The sequence below is a fragment of the Ursus arctos genome, unplaced genomic scaffold (assembly GCF_023065955.2).
Source record: "Ursus arctos isolate Adak ecotype North America unplaced genomic scaffold, UrsArc2.0 scaffold_5, whole genome shotgun sequence".
Lineage (NCBI taxonomy): Eukaryota > Metazoa > Chordata > Mammalia > Carnivora > Ursidae > Ursus > Ursus arctos.
In genome coordinates, this window is record NW_026623067.1 from 27,671,298 (window position 1) to 27,689,368 (window position 18,071).

The 18,071-nt window shown below is 36.4% G+C and overlaps 1 protein-coding gene across 1 annotated transcript in view; it reads right to left on the reverse strand.

Annotated features, from left to right (window-relative positions):
- The window catches only part of FBN2 (fibrillin 2), a 239,399-nt gene that overhangs the window by 90,850 nt on the left and 130,478 nt on the right, over window positions 1–18,071 (reverse strand). Inside the window, exons 12-18 of the mRNA XM_026507878.4 lie at window positions 16,956–17,075; window positions 15,900–16,025; window positions 14,933–15,055; window positions 12,723–12,845; window positions 7,156–7,308; window positions 4,289–4,342; window positions 2,610–2,735 (exon numbers count right to left, since the gene is read on the reverse strand). Coding sequence (XP_026363663.2) covers window positions 2,610–2,735; window positions 4,289–4,342; window positions 7,156–7,308; window positions 12,723–12,845; window positions 14,933–15,055; window positions 15,900–16,025; window positions 16,956–17,075 — 825 coding nt within the window. The remainder of the gene's footprint in view (window positions 1–2,609; window positions 2,736–4,288; window positions 4,343–7,155; window positions 7,309–12,722; window positions 12,846–14,932; window positions 15,056–15,899; window positions 16,026–16,955; window positions 17,076–18,071) is intronic.

Consider the following 18,071-nt stretch of genomic DNA (forward strand, 5'->3'; position numbering starts at 1 on the left):
GTGATTCAGTATTTATATACATTATGCAATGCTCACTGTGTAAGTGTGGAACCATCTATCCGTCGCCATACAAAGTTTTTACAATATTGACCACAGTCCCTATGCTGTACTTTTCATCCCCATGTCTTACTTATTTTATAACTGGAAGTTGGCACCTCTTAATCCACTTTGTCTATCTCACCCAACCCCCCACCACTCTTGGTCTTTTTGTGCCCAAAGCACGTTCCTCGATCTTAAGCAAAATATATTCAGTTTTACTCACATGGAACATTCCTATGCTGGCAGCTACTGTGAAAATGTTTTGAATTCTCTGGAATGAATATATATATATGTGAGTGTGTGTATGTATATGTGTATATATATGTATATATATGTGTATATATATATACACACACACATTATATATTTGTGTATATATATGTATATACACACACACATATATTATATATTTTAAAGCACCAATGAAATATTTCGGAACATTAAACTCACTTGCCCATATATTTATTTATATGTATTAAAAATAACATGATTTTTAAAAACTTTTTTCTGATTAAAACTTTTAAAAAACACATTAAATAGCAGCTAAACAAAAACTGTTTACTACTCTATTCATTATGTTTTTACTTCAGAAATAATTTACTTTTAATGGGAAATTAATGATCTATTTTATATATTCCTTTAGTGGTCTAGAACAGCCTAGAAAATATCATCCATAGCTTAGGTTTAAGAAGCTTACACTGAGTTTTATCTTTTTATCCACATTCATTTTTGCAAATGTAGTTAATAACAGAAAGAAATAAAAATTGCAGTTTGAAGAGAATAGTTCCTTCAACTTACAGTTTTAGTCTTGCAAATAACAAATGTATGTACCTTACACCAAACAATATGCACAATATATGTTGTGAAAATTTGGAACAGAGATTAGAAAAATATTTGCTATGATTCCATCAGCTCTGATAAATACTATTTTTTGTGTTTTATCTGATTTTTTCTCCTTTGGATGTTATGTTTTTGCTCTAATTCTGAATCTTGATTTTTAAAAACTAACCTTATATTTCAAACATTACCATAAACTTCCCCATGATTTTCTGTTGCATTAAGTGGCTATATCACAAATTATTTACCCACTAGTCCACACTATGGGTTAAAATGTGCCCCTCAAAAAAAGTTATGTTGAAGTCATAATGTGACCTTATTCGGAAACAGGAATGTTTTAGAAGTAATTAAGTTAAAATGAGATCATGAGGGTAAGCCGTAATACCATATGAGTGCTGTCCATAAAAAAGGGGAAATGATGTGAGACACAGCAGGAAGGTGATGTGAAAATACATAGGGCAAAGATGGACATGTGGCCACATTGGTGCATTGACAAGCCAAGGAACATCAGGACTGCAGGCAAACACCAGAGGCTGGAAGAGGGCAGGAGGGGTCCTCCCCCAGAGTCCTTGGAGAGAACACGGCCCTCGGGACACCTTGATTTTAGACCCTTGCCTTTACAACTGTGAGACGAGAAATTTCTGCTACTTCAAGCAACTCAAATTTTGGTACTTCGTTACGGCAACCCTAGCAAACTAAAACTGAAATTTGGATTCATTTTTATTTTAAAATGTAGTTTCAATTATCGAAATTATGCATATATGTACTTTAAAAAGTAAAGTAGCACCACGAACCGTGTTCAGTGTATAAATGCTCACTGAATCTCCCTGTTTTCAGCAGGGTGCCCGTGTGCTCAACTGCACTTGGGAATTATGCTGGAAGCAACTTTGCTTCTGGTAAATATAAGCTAGCTGGTTTACATATTTTTATGAATTTCAATAATCTTTCTCTGTGAATATTAAAATCTATTATAAGTACATAATATTTAACACAGACTTATACATCTATCTGTATATATGTCTTCAACTCAAGATCATATGAATATATTCAATAATAAAAGCCAATACCACAAGTGCAGAAAAATGAATTTCTTTCTAATTACAACCATCAAGACTTGGATGTAAGAGTCATCAATGATTAGATGTAACAATTATAACATATGGTGGATTAAAAACATTCATTTTATAAAAGTGGACTCAAGTACTCTATAAAAAAGTCTAAATTCTTCACAAATTCTTGAATATATGAACTATGTACTTGAGTTTTTACAAACATTCTCTTATAAATTACAAAAAGAAAAACCGATCTCAGTAATCATGTTTGGATAAATTGTTAGCAACTAGTTGTTTCCTTGTAAGTCAAAGTTTTCTCAACCTATAATACTTTATTTTCTTAACTTAAGATTATCCGTACTACCCTGTTAACTCTGAAGTCCATTTCTTAGTGAAAAATTACAGGATTAGGATACATGCAGAAATACAACAGGCCAATAACTGGGTATGCACCCATTCATTTGGGAAAAGAATGATTTAAATACTAAATTATGCCACTAAAACTTTGTTACTGTGTAACAGAATTGGGTGGATTCCAATATTTTTATCTCTTTGTACTAAGAAGGAAACAAGAGAAACTGTCAGAGCTGCAGTTTTACTCACTTATTTGTATTTTGATTTCTCTTATAATCTATGAAATTAAACTATACACAAGGCTCTTATATAAATATAGCAACTTACCAATACAGTTTCTTCCAGAGGCATCTGGTTCATAGCCACTGTTGCAATTACAACGGTAACTACCACGTAAATTTTCACAAATTCCATTGGCACATATATCGGGATCCAAAGCACATTCATTGATATCTGCATTAAACGTTGAAAGCTTAATACTCACAGACATTTTATTATTTGTTGACACATGAAGGCCTAATAAAGATTCAACATATGAAGTGTGTAACTCTTCAAACCCACAATCTGCCTGTCTTTCAGTCAGGGAAAGGAAATGAAAATAAGGAATAAAAGAATGAAATTGAGGGATGCAGGACAATTCTTGGTAAGTTAAAAGAAAAATGAAGGGAACTGGAAGAAATTCAAAGGACTAACCCATGTAATGTGCCAGTATTTATGATAAAATAAAGAAATTTATAGGCTGTTGGCTTAAAATCCAGAGGAAAACTTAACTGGACAGGTATTATAACCATCTAATTAAAAGACAAACATTTACTAGGGTGACCTATATAATTTTATGGTCCCCAAAGGCATAGAATATTTCTATTTTATTATCATTTTTATAGTCAACTAAGTAATATGATACTTGATAAATGTTTCTCATTGTTGATAAGTTGAAATTAATGGAGAGGACTGTTCAAATGTGGATGCTTGAGAACACAATGTTTTACAATAAGCCATGAACCAGCCTACTCTGTCAGCCATGGGCAGCAAGACTTGAGGATGATGTGCTTGGATGATCAACCTAGTAGCTGCAACAAGTGGTTCTGCAGCGAGACCATACTAAGAGGGGATGAAAAATAGTCACAAAATCAAATTTTGGTCCCTATGCTCAAATTTTAATCCTAACAATTGTGTTCTGGAATTTGGGAGACCTTAGCATACTCCAGAAATGTCAGAGTTTTCGTTTTTGGGAGAAACAGCCTTGTGAAAGATTGTTTATTTATTCTGGTTACTGATGTTCCTCACAAAGATGCAATATTGCTGTCAACTAATCAAAAATCTTCTCAAACACAAAAGGAGAAGAAAATATATGTAAAGTGAAGACTAACAGAACCCCACAGTTTAAAAAAAACTCAAAAGAAACTATATGTATATGCTATACATACATAAAAGAACATTAAAGTTATAAACACATATTTATTTAATATTCGAGGTTTCATAGTGTAATTTTGTGAATATTGCTAATCTTAAAATAAGAAAATGTCAATGAATTTCACTTCCTTAGTTAAATTTAGAAACATCTCAGTATTCTTAGGCATAAATAAATCTTATTTTTAGGGTAGCAAATGTCAAACATAATCCATATCAAATATCTCTTAAAGATTTTTTTAAAATCATGTCAGCACCATTATTCAATATTTTTCTTTAAAATGACTCACTTTTTTTAAACCTAAATACCAACTTTAGTCTCTTCTTAAAGCCACAGTACCCACAAAACTATGGGTGTAGTCTGTTAGGGACATTTTCAACAATATATATCTAACAGATAAATATTTATCTATTATGAAAAATGTGCATCTATGTACCACTTAATAAGCCTAGCTTATAACCACTGTTCTAAGAGATAATTTATCTTATTATTTTACGCTGATATATTTTTAAAATATTAAATACATTCATATTCATGTTCTCATCATAAAGCTAAAGTTACATAACTACTGCATGAGTGAGAATTGAATAGTTACCTCTTCCATCCACAGTGATCCCTACTCCACTACTACAAAGACCATGGAATTCAGCTAGAAGATAAAAAACAAAACAAAACACATAAATTAAAAACTCCAAACTGTCTCTCCAAACATGAGTCACTTCCATCACTGCAAAAGTACCATGAAGAAAAATTACTGGCAATAATTTTTAAAATGAAAAAATAATTACTATTTTCCAGCACATGATTATTTTAACAATTCCAAAATCACAGATAAGCATAAAAAAATAAAAACACTAGTGATTATCACTCTGAATACAGTTAATATACTGATAAATGTTACAAATATTTTCTACATATGGAAACTTCAAAAAAAAATCCAAATTGTATTGTAGAGAATGTTTTTTAATTTTTTTTCTCTCAATAATAAAATCATACTAGACAGTACTTAGTGTAATAGCATTTACCCTGTGTCTGGAGTTACTCTCACATTTTACATCTAATAATTTATTTAATCCTCCCAATATTACAAACTCGATATATTTGTTATTGAAGTGTACGTGATACACAATGTTAGTTTTAAGTGTACGACATTGTGACTGGACAATTTGATATGTTCTGTTGTGCTCTACACAAGTGTAGCTACCATTCCTCACCACACAACACAGTTCCAATACCCTGACTGTATTCCCAGTGCTGTATCTCTTGTCCCTGCGACTTACTCAGTCCATAGCTGGAAGCCTGTACCTCTCTCCCCCTCACCCATTTGGCCTACCCTTTCACCCCCTCGCAACCATTAGTTTGTTCTCTGTATTTATGGGTCTGCTTCAACTTTTGTTTATTTGTTTGTTTTGGTATGAGATTCCACATATAAGTGAAATCATATGGTATTTGTCTTTGACTTATTTCACTTAGCATCATACCCTCTAGGTGCATCCTAGTTGTTGCAAATGGCAAGATCGCATTCTTTTTCATAGCTGAGTAATATTCACAAACTAGATACCATTAGTTCACCACTGACACCTGAGAAAATTGGGACAGAGATGGAAGTGACTTGCCCAGATCATAGGGGGTTAAGCGGGGAACAGGCTTGGATCCTCTGTACTGTGTCATATACATTTCGTGTTAATATTCCATTTAAATATAGACTATTTGATATTTTTTTCTCAGTTACCTGGATATACCATATTTATTCAAGCAACCCTTTAATGATGAAATTAGGTTTGTCCATCTTTTAGCAATTACAATAAATAATATAAAATTCAATTTTATCACTAGATTAATCTCTTGGAAGTAAAACTGCTCAGAATTTATGCCTCTTTTTAAGGCTTCTGCTAGTTTTCCTCTCCCTACATGTCCCAGGTTAGCCTTCTATCAGCAGTATGAGAGAGTATCCATATGGGCAAAAGCAATCATCTATACTTACCAATCTAATAAACAAAAATGATGTCTTATTTTAACTTTCTTCTAATTTTAGCACATTCTTTCATGTGGTTCTCTACCATTTGCATTTGTACTTTGTGAAATCTTGTTTGTGTACATTGCTGTTTTTTCTATACATGATTTCAACTTTCCTTACAGATTAATGCAAATTCCTTATAAATTAAGGAACACATTTTTCCAATTTAAATGTGTATTTTAGTGTTTGGTTTCTGCTCTGAAAGTCCTTTATTATTACAAAATAACAAAAAGTTAATATGCTCTATCTATAAGAGATTATTTTGTTAAGGTCTAGTGTGGGGAGCTAACTTTGTATTTTTTCTAATATTTATCAACAATATTCATTACTTATTTCAATCTTTCCTCACCGTCCTAAATGGCATCTTTACAGTACCCAGCATTCCCATTTAAAGTCACATCTGTTTCTAGATTTCAGGTTTTATTAATTCACTCATCTTTTTATCTAGTCTTTGTACTTCTTTTGTAATATGCATAATTAACTTCAATATTTTTAGGGCAAGATTTCCTACATAAACTCTTTTTTTTTTTTTAAATGTCATGGTCAGTTCTTTCTAGAAAAACTCAGATGCTTTGCTGAGATTTGAACAATCCACTTAGGATTTTCAACAGAATTACAAGCCATTTCCCTTTGCTAGAGTGCATTTCTTCAACCCTCTACCTGGAATGTTCTTATTCCTTTTTTCAAGAGCAAACTGAGCAGACGCCCACCCCCACCCTCGGCCCCGTGAAACCTCCCCAAGTTTCCCCAGACCACTTACTGCTCCTTCCTCTATGCTCTTCCAGATCTCTCTCTCTGTCCTTTAGGACTAACCATACTTAACTGTAGTTTATATGTTTGCCTGTCTATGCTCGCAACTATTCCCACTTTAAAGAAAAAAAGAGATTGTGTTTATTTTTGAATCCCTACTGTACTTACACAAATTCAGTACAGATTTTGTAAAAATGTGAATAACCAAGAATCACAGAATAGTCAAAGAATTAGACCATGCAATATGCCTGTATTTGTGAATAAATCAGTAAAAATATTTATTACTGGCTGGAACTACTGACAGAATGCAGCCTAAGACCATGCTGTGGCAAGATGAAAAATAAATAAAATCAGGCTCTTGCGAATTTATTATAACCTTGAAAGTAACAAGTGGCTTTTATGCTATTCATCTTCACAATGACACAAAAGACTGAAAACAGTGAGGCTAAGGTATCCACATAAGAAATCTGTTGTAACAGTCCTAATTAGGTCAGCAAATACGTTCTTCTATTCCCTGTGTGTACTCAGCTCAGAGATCACAGGTAAATACAGGCCAAATCTCATTATATGCCTCAAATACCAACACAGATTTGGAATTCTTCAACTGAAAACGGAGCCGATGTATTCTTTGGCCAAATATCTTCTGTCACCTTTCCAGATTCTTTACCAGATGTGAAACTGGCAAATGCGACTACCTGAATTTTTAGCAGGGCAGGGCTGGCAGGGTTCTCCAAAACCGTAGTCGGGATTGGCACAGCAGCATTCAGACTTGGTCACTGCACCGGGGAAAGGACGGACACACACTCCCTTCTTGATTCCACCGTAGCACGTACTGCGCATGTGAGTATCTAAGGGAGGTAGAAGAACAATGATTTGAGATGCAATTAGAGATAAAGAGATTTCGAAACTGAGGGATTCTTTTAACTTCAGTGGCTACTAGATGGGAAGCTTCTAGAGGGCTCCTGACACTTTTCTTTTTCTTTTATCCTTAGCATATAACAGTGCTCAGATATTAACAAATGTGTGTTGTTGACAATTCTTTTTTTTTTTTTTTCTTTTTCTCCATGAAGTTTTATGCACTACACAAGCATTCATTATCACACTCACCCTCCAGGCCTTTTACAGAAGCAGGTATAACGCCACCGTTATAAACATCACTTTAAGCTCTCATCACTGGCTACCCTATACTCCAAATGACACACGTTATTTCTATTTTGGAAGTTCTCAGGAACAATGAAGTGCAGTGAAGTAAACAACCTTGAGAGGACACTACTTGGTTGTGAAGTTTCTTTTTTTTTTTTTTTTTTTTTTTAAGATTTTATTTATTTATTTATTTGACAGAGATAGAGACAGCCAGCGAGAGAGGGAACACAAGCAGGGGGAGTGGGAGAGGAAGAAGCAGGCTCGTAGCGGAGGAGCCTGATGTGGGGCTCGATCCCAGAACGCCGGGATCACGCCCTGAGCCGAAGGCAGACGTTTAACTGCTGTGCCACCCAGGCGCCCCGGTCGTGAAGTTTCTTATTTCAGCTTTCTGAGTTAGAAGGCCTTTCTTGTCAACCCCCAGTTGACTACCATGAACTATGTTTTAATCCCAGACTCTCAAAACACCCAGTTATAAAAATGATAGCCACTGTTATTCGGCCTAAGCATTGTGTTAGTTGCACTGCAGGTATCATCTTGTTGAACACTCTGATCGACAACTCCGTAGGACAGTGATCATTGTCCACATTTTATAGATGAGGAAGGCAAAGTTCAGGGGGATTCCTTAAGTAGCTCTAAGTCCTAGACTACCCGCTGCCCAAGCTGGAGCTCAAACTCAGGCTGTGTGACTTCCAAAGCTCTTCCTCTACCCGCCATGTCATGCTATGTCCCAAAGAAGCATATCCTGCTTGGGCTCTCGTTCTGAATTCTCATAAAATATGCTACAACTTTATGAGACAGTAAATGGTGAACTATAAAAAACACAGATAATCAGAGAGGCCAGAGAAGCAGCACAGCTTTTAAACGCTACACTGACAAAGTTATTCACAACTTGTTGGAAATAATTTGATCTGCTTACCACACAGAGTAACCCACTGAGTCACCTACTGCTTTCTTATGATCTGGTGATGTTTGTCATTAAAACAGTGAGATTTATAGCTGCACTAGACGATGAGATGTGTGAACGCTCACATGGAAGAGGACATGAGATTTACCACAACAACTCCTACAGAGAGGACATGTTGTCCCCTTCTGCTTCTGCTGAGACGGAGTTGAGCAAAGTCAGCACAGAGCTACATTTAAGAGCAGGACTTGACTCAAAGACAGATATGCACAAATAGAACATAGTTTGATTTACAATATGATTTTTGTGAGTTCTTAGGACAACATCTATTATCTTGAAAGGCATCACAGAATGGTCAAATTTATTTCTGCATATATGTTGAGAAGATAAACCTCACAGAATTTTTAGAAGCAAGTTGATAAGAAGCCGATGGTACTCGCTGGAAGAGTACTACTGCTCTGGGTTACAGATTATCTGAATTGTTCAGAATACGCAACACCAGAAAAACAAAGTAACATAACATATGTGTAGGTTCCGGGGACATGGATTGTCCTGGATTCTGGTCCCTGTGGGATGGACCTTACTTAAAATATTTAACACTTGCCTCATCCACTAAATAAGGACAGAGTTTACATAATAAATGAAAGTTGTTTGTTAAGCACTAAGCACAGTATTTAAGACACACAGGAAATACTCAAAAAACATGGTGACTACCTTATTTCTCTCTTCTATTTTTAACGAGGACAGTCAACCTTTTCCTGCTAAAAGGTACCAGACTGGAACCCTAGTTTATTATAACTAAAACACTGCTCACAGGCGAACAGGGTAAGAGGCATTGAAAGCACCATCACATAGATGTTTTGGTGGGGGCAGGGACCGAAATACTGCTGAGCTGTGTATTTTCTACATTATCCAATTCCTCCATGACTCTTCTTACTTAAAGAATAGAATTTTTTTAAAGGATTTTCTCAGATTCTACACACCACTGGTAAAGTCTGTATGGTTGCAAAACGTTAATTTCATTTTATTCTTCTTTCTTTGGCGTCAACTTTTTTTTTTTATTGCTTCAAGTAGCAACTCTAAGACTATGCTCTAGATGGGATGCTGCTATTCTAATTTAATAAAATAGTAATAACTGTAAGAGCTAACTTATTGGGTATGTGTTAAATGCCAGACACCATTCAAAGCTTTATACAAATAAATCTAATAATGAGGCAAGGAGGTACAGAGAGGTAATGTAGCTTGCCTAAGGCCACAGAGCTAGTAAGGATCACAATTAGGAAAAAGAAAATTAATCTTTTAGCTAACAGAATGTCAAACAGTGTTGATAAAGATGTTGAAATACTCCTAAGCTAACGTTAGAGGATGTTAAAAAGGAAACTTAAGCTGAAATCCCAAGATGCTAAATATCAAATAACAAGGTGAATTTTGAGACTACATACTGAAGGCAGTGGATACGGAAAATGACTTGCCAGGTCTCGAAAACCCTCCAAATTAAGAGAGGATTTTTTGAGGAGTAATTCTTTGGCAAGAGCTGGATTATGAGTTTGGGGTGCTTCCATCCTCACCACTGGTCCAAAGAGATGAACTTTACAGGAAGCAGGTTACAAGCTTTGCGCCCAGCAGCTCTGCCTGGGATAACTATAGGCAAAAGTGAGTGGCTGCTATTCCTACTGAAGGGGCAAGTGACATCTACCTCTATTCGTAAAGTTAACAGGGCAAGGATGGCATGTCATTTGGATTAGATGTGCGCTACATAAAGAGAGGGTCCTAAAACAATGGCATGGAGGGATGATGGGACAGCAGCAGGCAGAGCCTATCTGGACTGCTAAAGACCAGAGAGAGGGTGAGAGGGCCCCCAGGAGAAGAAGGCATGTCTGCATCTCAGGAAGGGCAGCTGAATGCTTCTGGAGGAACCATGAAAGGAAGGGGTGCTTTAAACATTGGGGAAGCCCAGAAACCTTGAAGCTATCCTAGGACGGTCACCAGTACGTCTGCCTTCTCACCTCTCCTCCTGCTCTTTGACCCTTGTGGAGTCAGAAAACATCCTGCTCAAGAATGTCTGAGGTTGTGAGAGAAGTTGTAACTTCAAGTCAGGTTCAGAATATTACTATATGGTACCGGGCATTCTAGTTTCTAAATTTAGATTGTTTTCGTTAGATGAAGCTGTCACATAAACTTAAGAATAGTAAAGTTATAGGGTTGCCTGAGTTTTCTTCCTTACTTATTGGGTAAATGGCTTCAACTGAACAATTTTAAAGATACACTTTAAAAGGACGGGAGAGACCAACATATAGTTGCCTTTTGTTTATGCCCTGCCTATAAGTCATGCTTCTTCAACATACTAGTTACAACAGTTTAATTTTCTGAAAATAAAAACCCTTAACTCAGTGTCTAAGGAAACAAAAACAAATATACAAAAAGGAAATCTAAAATTGAAGTGCTAGGGATTAATTTCTAACATCAACAATAAATGAATCTCAGAAGTGTCACCAAAGGCAGAAGAGATGAAGAAAAAATACCTGTTATGGGAACAGCAATATATATAATTAGACACAGAAAAAATAGTATTTTTATTTTGAAAAGTTTAATTGACCACAATTTTGAAAACCTGGAGGCTTTGCAACAATGTATTATAACTTTTCCGTATGTGGAAGAGAGAATGAAGATTTGTGTTTGATACACTGTATTCCTCATAACTTCTCATACGTTAGTTGCTTAAAGGAAAAATAATTTCTTCCTCCAAAACTGGAGGAAATCATAGATTTCAACGGAATCATTTAGGTAAAGGTAAGGGGCAAGTAAGTATATTAAAGCAAGTGAAAATACTTGAGCTCTGGGAAGCAGGAAGGAGCGACATTCTTCTGGCTGCTGTATTTAAAATACCCTGAATGAAGTGCTGACAATCTTGTAAGCTGAAATAAATCCTAGATTGGAGACAGTGGATGAACTTAAGTGGACAGATTATTTCCATCTGCTTTTGCTTCCTTCTCCGCTCCCCCCACCCCCGCTTCGGGATGCAAATGTTTTGATTCCCATAGGGAAGACTAAAGTATTATCACCTACGTTTAAGAACTTCATTTCTCTCATCTATACTCTTAAACCAAGGAGTATGTCTGCCTTTTACTGAGTCACCCGAGAAATAGAGGGTGCATAATGGCTAACGCACCCTGGGGGTCTTATGAAAGCCCTCTGGAGAGAAAACTGCATTAAGGGTATTTTTACAAGTAATTCATTCCGCTGTTATCATTAGGACATATGGTTGGGTTCTGAAACGCCAATGACATTTTTGATTTGCCTGTCCCTTTAAAGCTGATGCTTGCTAACCCTGATTTGCATGGAACCCATTTGGCAAAAGTACCCTTTTAAAAATAGCAAAGTAATTTGGAATGGTTTAGAATAAAACATATATTCTCTCTCGTACTTTCCCCTTGTTTCCATAGTTAGCTGCACAGTGATGAGAAAAAACTATGCGAAAACATTTCTACCTTTTGATATAAATCCAAGTTCTACAGAAGTTATTTACATTTTGAGTGTTTGAGTAAAAACAGGGTTTAAATATAACCATAATCCCCATTTCATATCTTATTTGTTATAAATTACAAAATCTAAAGCCATTGTACTTAGAGACTCAGTTGGCTAACACTGTCAAGGATCCTGATTTAAGGGTGATTTTCTTTTTCTTCTGCAGCATTTTTGACTTGCATCTCATCAGAGCTTTCTGCTAGGAGCTTGCTGGGCTCCCTGTACATTTTTTAAAAACCATTTTACCAAGGTATAATTCACATACCTAAGAATTCACCTGATTAAAGAATACAATTCAATAGTTTTGTTGTTGTTGTTTTGTTTTTTAAGTATATTCAAAGATACACATAACCATCACTAAAAATGATTTTAGGACATTTCACCACCTCAAAAATGCCTTTAGGGACTACCCCCTTATCCAGCACCCCTACCCTCTCTGCTCTAAGCATCACTAATCTGCTTTGTCTCTATAGATCTGTCTGCTTTGGACATTTCATATGAATGGAATCATACACGATCTGGGCTTTTGTGAGTGGCTCCTTTCACTCAGCATGTTTTCAAGGCTCATTCATATTTGCACATTTGTCAATACTTCTTCCTTTTTATGACTGAATACTTCTCCACTGTACAGTTATACCTTTGTTTTTCAAAGACCATTTGGACACTGGGGCCATTACAGAATGGTTCACTTACCAACACACACGCGTCCGTCCACACCCACAGCCAGGCCTGGGGGACAGTCACAGCGGAAGGATCCTTCGTTGTTGATGCAGTGTCCATTCATGCAGATTCCTGGGGTCTGGCATTCATCAACATCTGCCCAGAGGGAAGCACAACCCAGGCCATTACTGGGTAAATCTAACCTTATTACAGAGTTTACCAGTTGTCACCCTTCTAGACTGTCAACCTTTTATTTTCCATTTTATAGTCTGTGGAAGGACACATAGATGTGATAATAAATCTTATATCTAAATGCAGCTTTTTTTTTTAAGATTTTATTTATTTATTTGAGAGAGAAGGACAGCGAAAGAGTGCATGAGCAGAGCAGAGGGAGAAGGAGAAGGAGACTACCTGCCGAGCAGGGAGCGTGATGCAGGGCTCGATCGATCCCGGGACCTGGAATCATGACCTGAGCTGAAGGCAGACTCTTAACCGACTGAGCCACCCAGGTGCCCCAGTGCAACTCTTTCAAACGCATTTTCAGAAAGACTGACTGAAAGTTGCCTCACTTTACCCATTAGGGAAAAAAAGAGCCTCACACACTCATTTTTCATTATTTATCTGCCAATTCTGTTAAATACTAAATGATATTTAATTCAAGTTAACTAAATGAAACAAATTCTAAAACTAAGGTAAATGTAATTACCTTTTATTTACACACACATAAAATGCAAGCTAAAGAGAGATGCTGTTTTAATATTAAGTTGATCAATTCATAATAACAAACTATGGGACCACCTCTCTCTCTTTTTAAAGATTTATTCATTTATTTTAGAGAGAGAGTGAGCACGGGGCTGGGGGGAGAGGGGCAGAAGAAGAGGGGGAGAGGATCGCAAACAGACTTCCCACTGAGTGCAGGGCCTGACGTGGGGCTCAATCCTATGACCCCGAGATCGTGACCTTAGCCGAAATTGAGAGTGAGGTGCTCAACCGACTGAACCACCTAAGCGCCCCATGGGCATCTCTCCTAATTTTTAATCTGCTCGAGTTTTTCAAATGTTACCCAACAATAAATGGCTTCCCTGTAAGATGAAACAGCCTTCAAAACACAGGGCCACCAAACCATGAGCATCTCAAGATTTGCAGATTACAATATCTGTAGTAAGGAAGTAAATAAAAAAAAAAAAATCAAGGCAGCAGAAACTGTTGAGGTCATATTTATATGTGTATAGAAGTTTTTTAGGAAATGCTAAAATAAAGTTACATGCTGTAATGTAACGTTACACCCTGCAACATAACACTAAACTCAAATTCTGTGTTAAATCCAAATCAGCTAACCTTGAGATGACATTTCCGGCATGAGTTGAAATAGCAGAGCTACAGCATTTCTACTGAATACCGTACTCCCCTTTCTTGCATAGTCAAGAAACTATTTTTTATTCAGAAATACAAGAATCAGTCTTGGTCTTTCTTTCTCAATTCTCCCTGGAATTTACTGAAACTACAGGAATTGGTTATAAGTATTACTTGATATTCCAACAAGTTTGTGCAATGGAAGGTAGAAAGGATTCAAAGAGTTGATTTCATATAAAAGGAGAAAACTGAAAAAAACTGCAAAATTTGTTCCACCTTACTAAATTCAAATTGTAAAGATAAACTAGATATAATCTTATTTATTTTCAAGAGGCACTTCTTTTGCTTACTAAAGTTGTCGCTGGAGTTCAGCCTACAAAATGGCTTTATAAACAAAACTGATAGGAACACTCAAAATTATTTCTTCACTAAGTCAGTGTAAGATTTTTAGATAATGATATAGTCATGATCTGTAGATTAGTTTATGGAAAGTATGTCATACAAAACAAGTAATTAATGATAGTGGAAAATCTAGATCTCAGAGCACAAAGATGAAAATCTTTTAAGATTTTTTTCTTCCTCTTTTTTATTTAGGCAAGGGGTACAGAGAAGTTATTTCTACATTGTCTCTTCCAGACTTGCTAGAACCAATCTGTCATTCCCTTAATTTTTCCTACACCATTATTATTTTTGTAAAGATATTACTGTTCCCTAGACCACAATGTGTGTTTTTCTAGGGAGCTTTAGACACCTGCCTTACTGAATTAGCAAGAGATGTGAATAATATGAAATCCACATGAAGAGACTAAAGTAATTCTTGCATGATTCATTCAAATAAAAAAGATGGTTTCAATCATGGTTACTTTCCTATCTCAAAGCCATATACATACCAGTACAGTAACGCCCATTTGGAGCCAAGACAAATCCTGGTTTGCAGATGCACTTGAAGCTACCATCTTCATTAATGCACATCCCATTCAAACACATGTTGGTAGTTGTACATTCATCATGATCTGCAGAAGGAGAGCAGAATGACTTACACCACTGGTCTTGTGGGAACCAGTTCCCCACCCTTCCACAAATAACCACCAATCATATTCCACTACATAAATGAGCCATGTGCTCATTGATTTTTTTTTTCTAATATGAATGCCAACCAAGTGAGAGCAAATAGGGTGGAGAATGTGAAGGGCCTTTGGCATAAGGGATATAAAGGAAAAGAATTAGGTAAATGTTGTGCTTAGTTGTTATTAAAACCATATGAGACATGCTTTACTTTGATTAGCAAAAATGTTTATATGATTTCGGGCGATGGGGGAGTTTCTTCCATAAGAGAGAATAGAACAATATATAAACGTTACTGAGAGTGAAATGGTCCTGACTTTGATTAGTGGCTGAAATATTTCTGTGGGGTACTGGTATCTACTGCACTGCCAGACATCACCAGCACCTCAAATTTAGAGATCTGATTATCACATATGCAAGACCTTCTTATATTCCCCCAGACTGGAGGTCAGGAAGAGACCTTTTCTAACCTGTTGGTGTTGTTATGGCAAAATGTAAAATCCTGTAGGTGCTAATAATTGCCAGGGAAAAAAACCCTGCTACTTATAATTAAACATATACCATACAGAAAATTCCCAGAAGCAACAAGTTATTCATTCTTATACCATTTCCAAACAATTTATCCTTTGACTTTAATGGTCTCATGTTAAATGCATTTATATTTTACCTAAGTCATCTGAAGAATTCTCACATATGTGTTGTGCAAGCTTTCATGGAAATAGCATATATGGTTCTAAATAAAAATGTATATTCTTTAAAAGTCTTTTGCAAGAGAGCAGGCAATTTCCATACCAACACAGTTTTTTCCATCTGTAGTTAATTCAAAGCCGGCGTTGCAAATGCACTGGAAACTTCCATCTGTGTTCACACACCGACCGTTTTTACAAAGAACCCCATTCTGGATGCACTCGTCAATATCTGGAACAATGAAGGATGGCCAAATATTATTCTTTTACAATAACCACAGGTAAAAACAATAAGATAATAAATGTGATGTTCGATATTCTGTTTATTTTTTACATGTAGTAACTAAGATCATGTTGCTTCTTTAGCCAAACTTCCATCTCTCACCAGTTTTTTTTTGTTTGTTTGTTTTTGTTTTTTTACAGCCTGACTTAGAGGAGCTGAAGAGGAAAGAAAGAGGAAATTGGGCTGGGGTGGGCGGGGAAGCTGGGAGAGGGTGGGCAGTGCAGGGGAATGACTGGTACAGCTGTTTTGGACACAATGGTCGAAGACGTCCAAAGTAAGAGCAAGCTGCTGAGTAAGATTATAGTCATTTCAAACTACCTGGGTTAAGAGCAACATGATGAAGACTTTGTGGTGAGCTCAGCCAAGCAACGACCCACGGAGGGATAGGAAATGAAAGAGAAGACAAGCAGAGTCATCTGCAGCAAGAATTCTGTGATGAATCAGCATTGAGAGGGTTGGGAGGATGGTGGGTGGCGAGGGCAGCAACAAAACTGAATCAAGACGAGGCCTGACTTGGTGTTGGAGTATGTGTGAGGTTCAAAGAACAGAGTAGTTGAAAACGACCATAAATCTTAAGCTCCGTTAATCAGAGAGCAGGAAGGCTACTGATGTTACTTGGAGAAAGGAAGCTGTGATCGAGGGAAGGAAGATAAACTGAATTTTCTGCAAAGCCAGATATCACGTTGCCAGGGTTATACACGCAAATAGTGTTTATGCATAAAGGAAGCATGTCTGAGGGGAGTATAAAATAAATCTGTAGTAATAGAACAGCACTTACTTCATTCCACGTCTTATTTTAATAAATTTACTTTTAACCTCAGCAGCCGGGGTCACTATATTTCATGGAACATTTTCATATGTGAACGCAAACTGCCTTACCAATGCATGCTTGCTTAGTAGGAGTCCTCTGGAATCCAGCATGACATTTACAATAATAGGATCCAGGTGTGTTAACACAATCTCCATTAGTGCAGGGATTTGATGTGCATTCGTCAACATCTGTGAGCAGCAAAAGAAACCATTACAGACTTCACTCCATTCCTAGAAATGTTTGTTTAAAGTACATTTAGGCCTTCCAAATTTGAGAGAAGGCCAGTCAGTGGTAATAGTCTAAAGAGCGGAGTATTTATAAATGAATGAGAATTCCTTTCTTCAAATACAGAGGCCAGTCTAGAGATTTTCAAAATTATTGCCTATTGGAAAGTACAAGGGAATTTGCTTTAATCAAGAAATAATGATTTTTCAATTTGAGAAATGCACAATGATTAAAAGTTCTGAAAAGGTTTTTTTCCCCCTTTTTTCCTTTTCTTTTTTTTTTTTTTTTTTAAGCCGACTCTGGAAAGACACAGCCATGAGTTCTAAAAGGCTCCAACACTTATCTGTAGTAATCTGGGCAAGTTAAGAGCCTCCTCAAAGCCTGGTACATTACTGGAAACCCAATGAAAGATGTTTGAAGATAGATATAGATTCAGGCTGTCAATTTCACGTTTTAAAGAAAGAAACTGACAGATTGTGGAATTTCTTTGTTATTATGTGTTGTCCTCAATTAGATATGTAACTATATATGCAGTGAGGCTTGGCTGTTTGAAATAACAGACGGTGGGACAGAAAATGGAAATTAATTAAAGTCTATTACATTCAGCAGCCTTGGGTTTCTTTAGGACCTTAAAATGGGCACAGAAATTTTTTTTGCATAAACCAAGTGCAATGCAAATACTAGTTCTGATCGTAAATGTGAGAAACATTACTGTTTTTCATTCAAGTTCTCCTAAGGCTTGATTAAATGCTACAAATCCATCGCAGAATTCAGGGACTGCAAGACCAAACGGTAGACTGAACAGTCTGGACTGCTCACAGCCCAGACAAATTACACGTGCCAGAGTCAGAAAAAGTTAAATTCATCTTCTCTCAGCAATGCCCACTAAATATAATTTTGAATGCTAGTAAATTAAAAACCTTGCTGGCTGGTGAGAGCATAATGGCTTGCCATTTCAT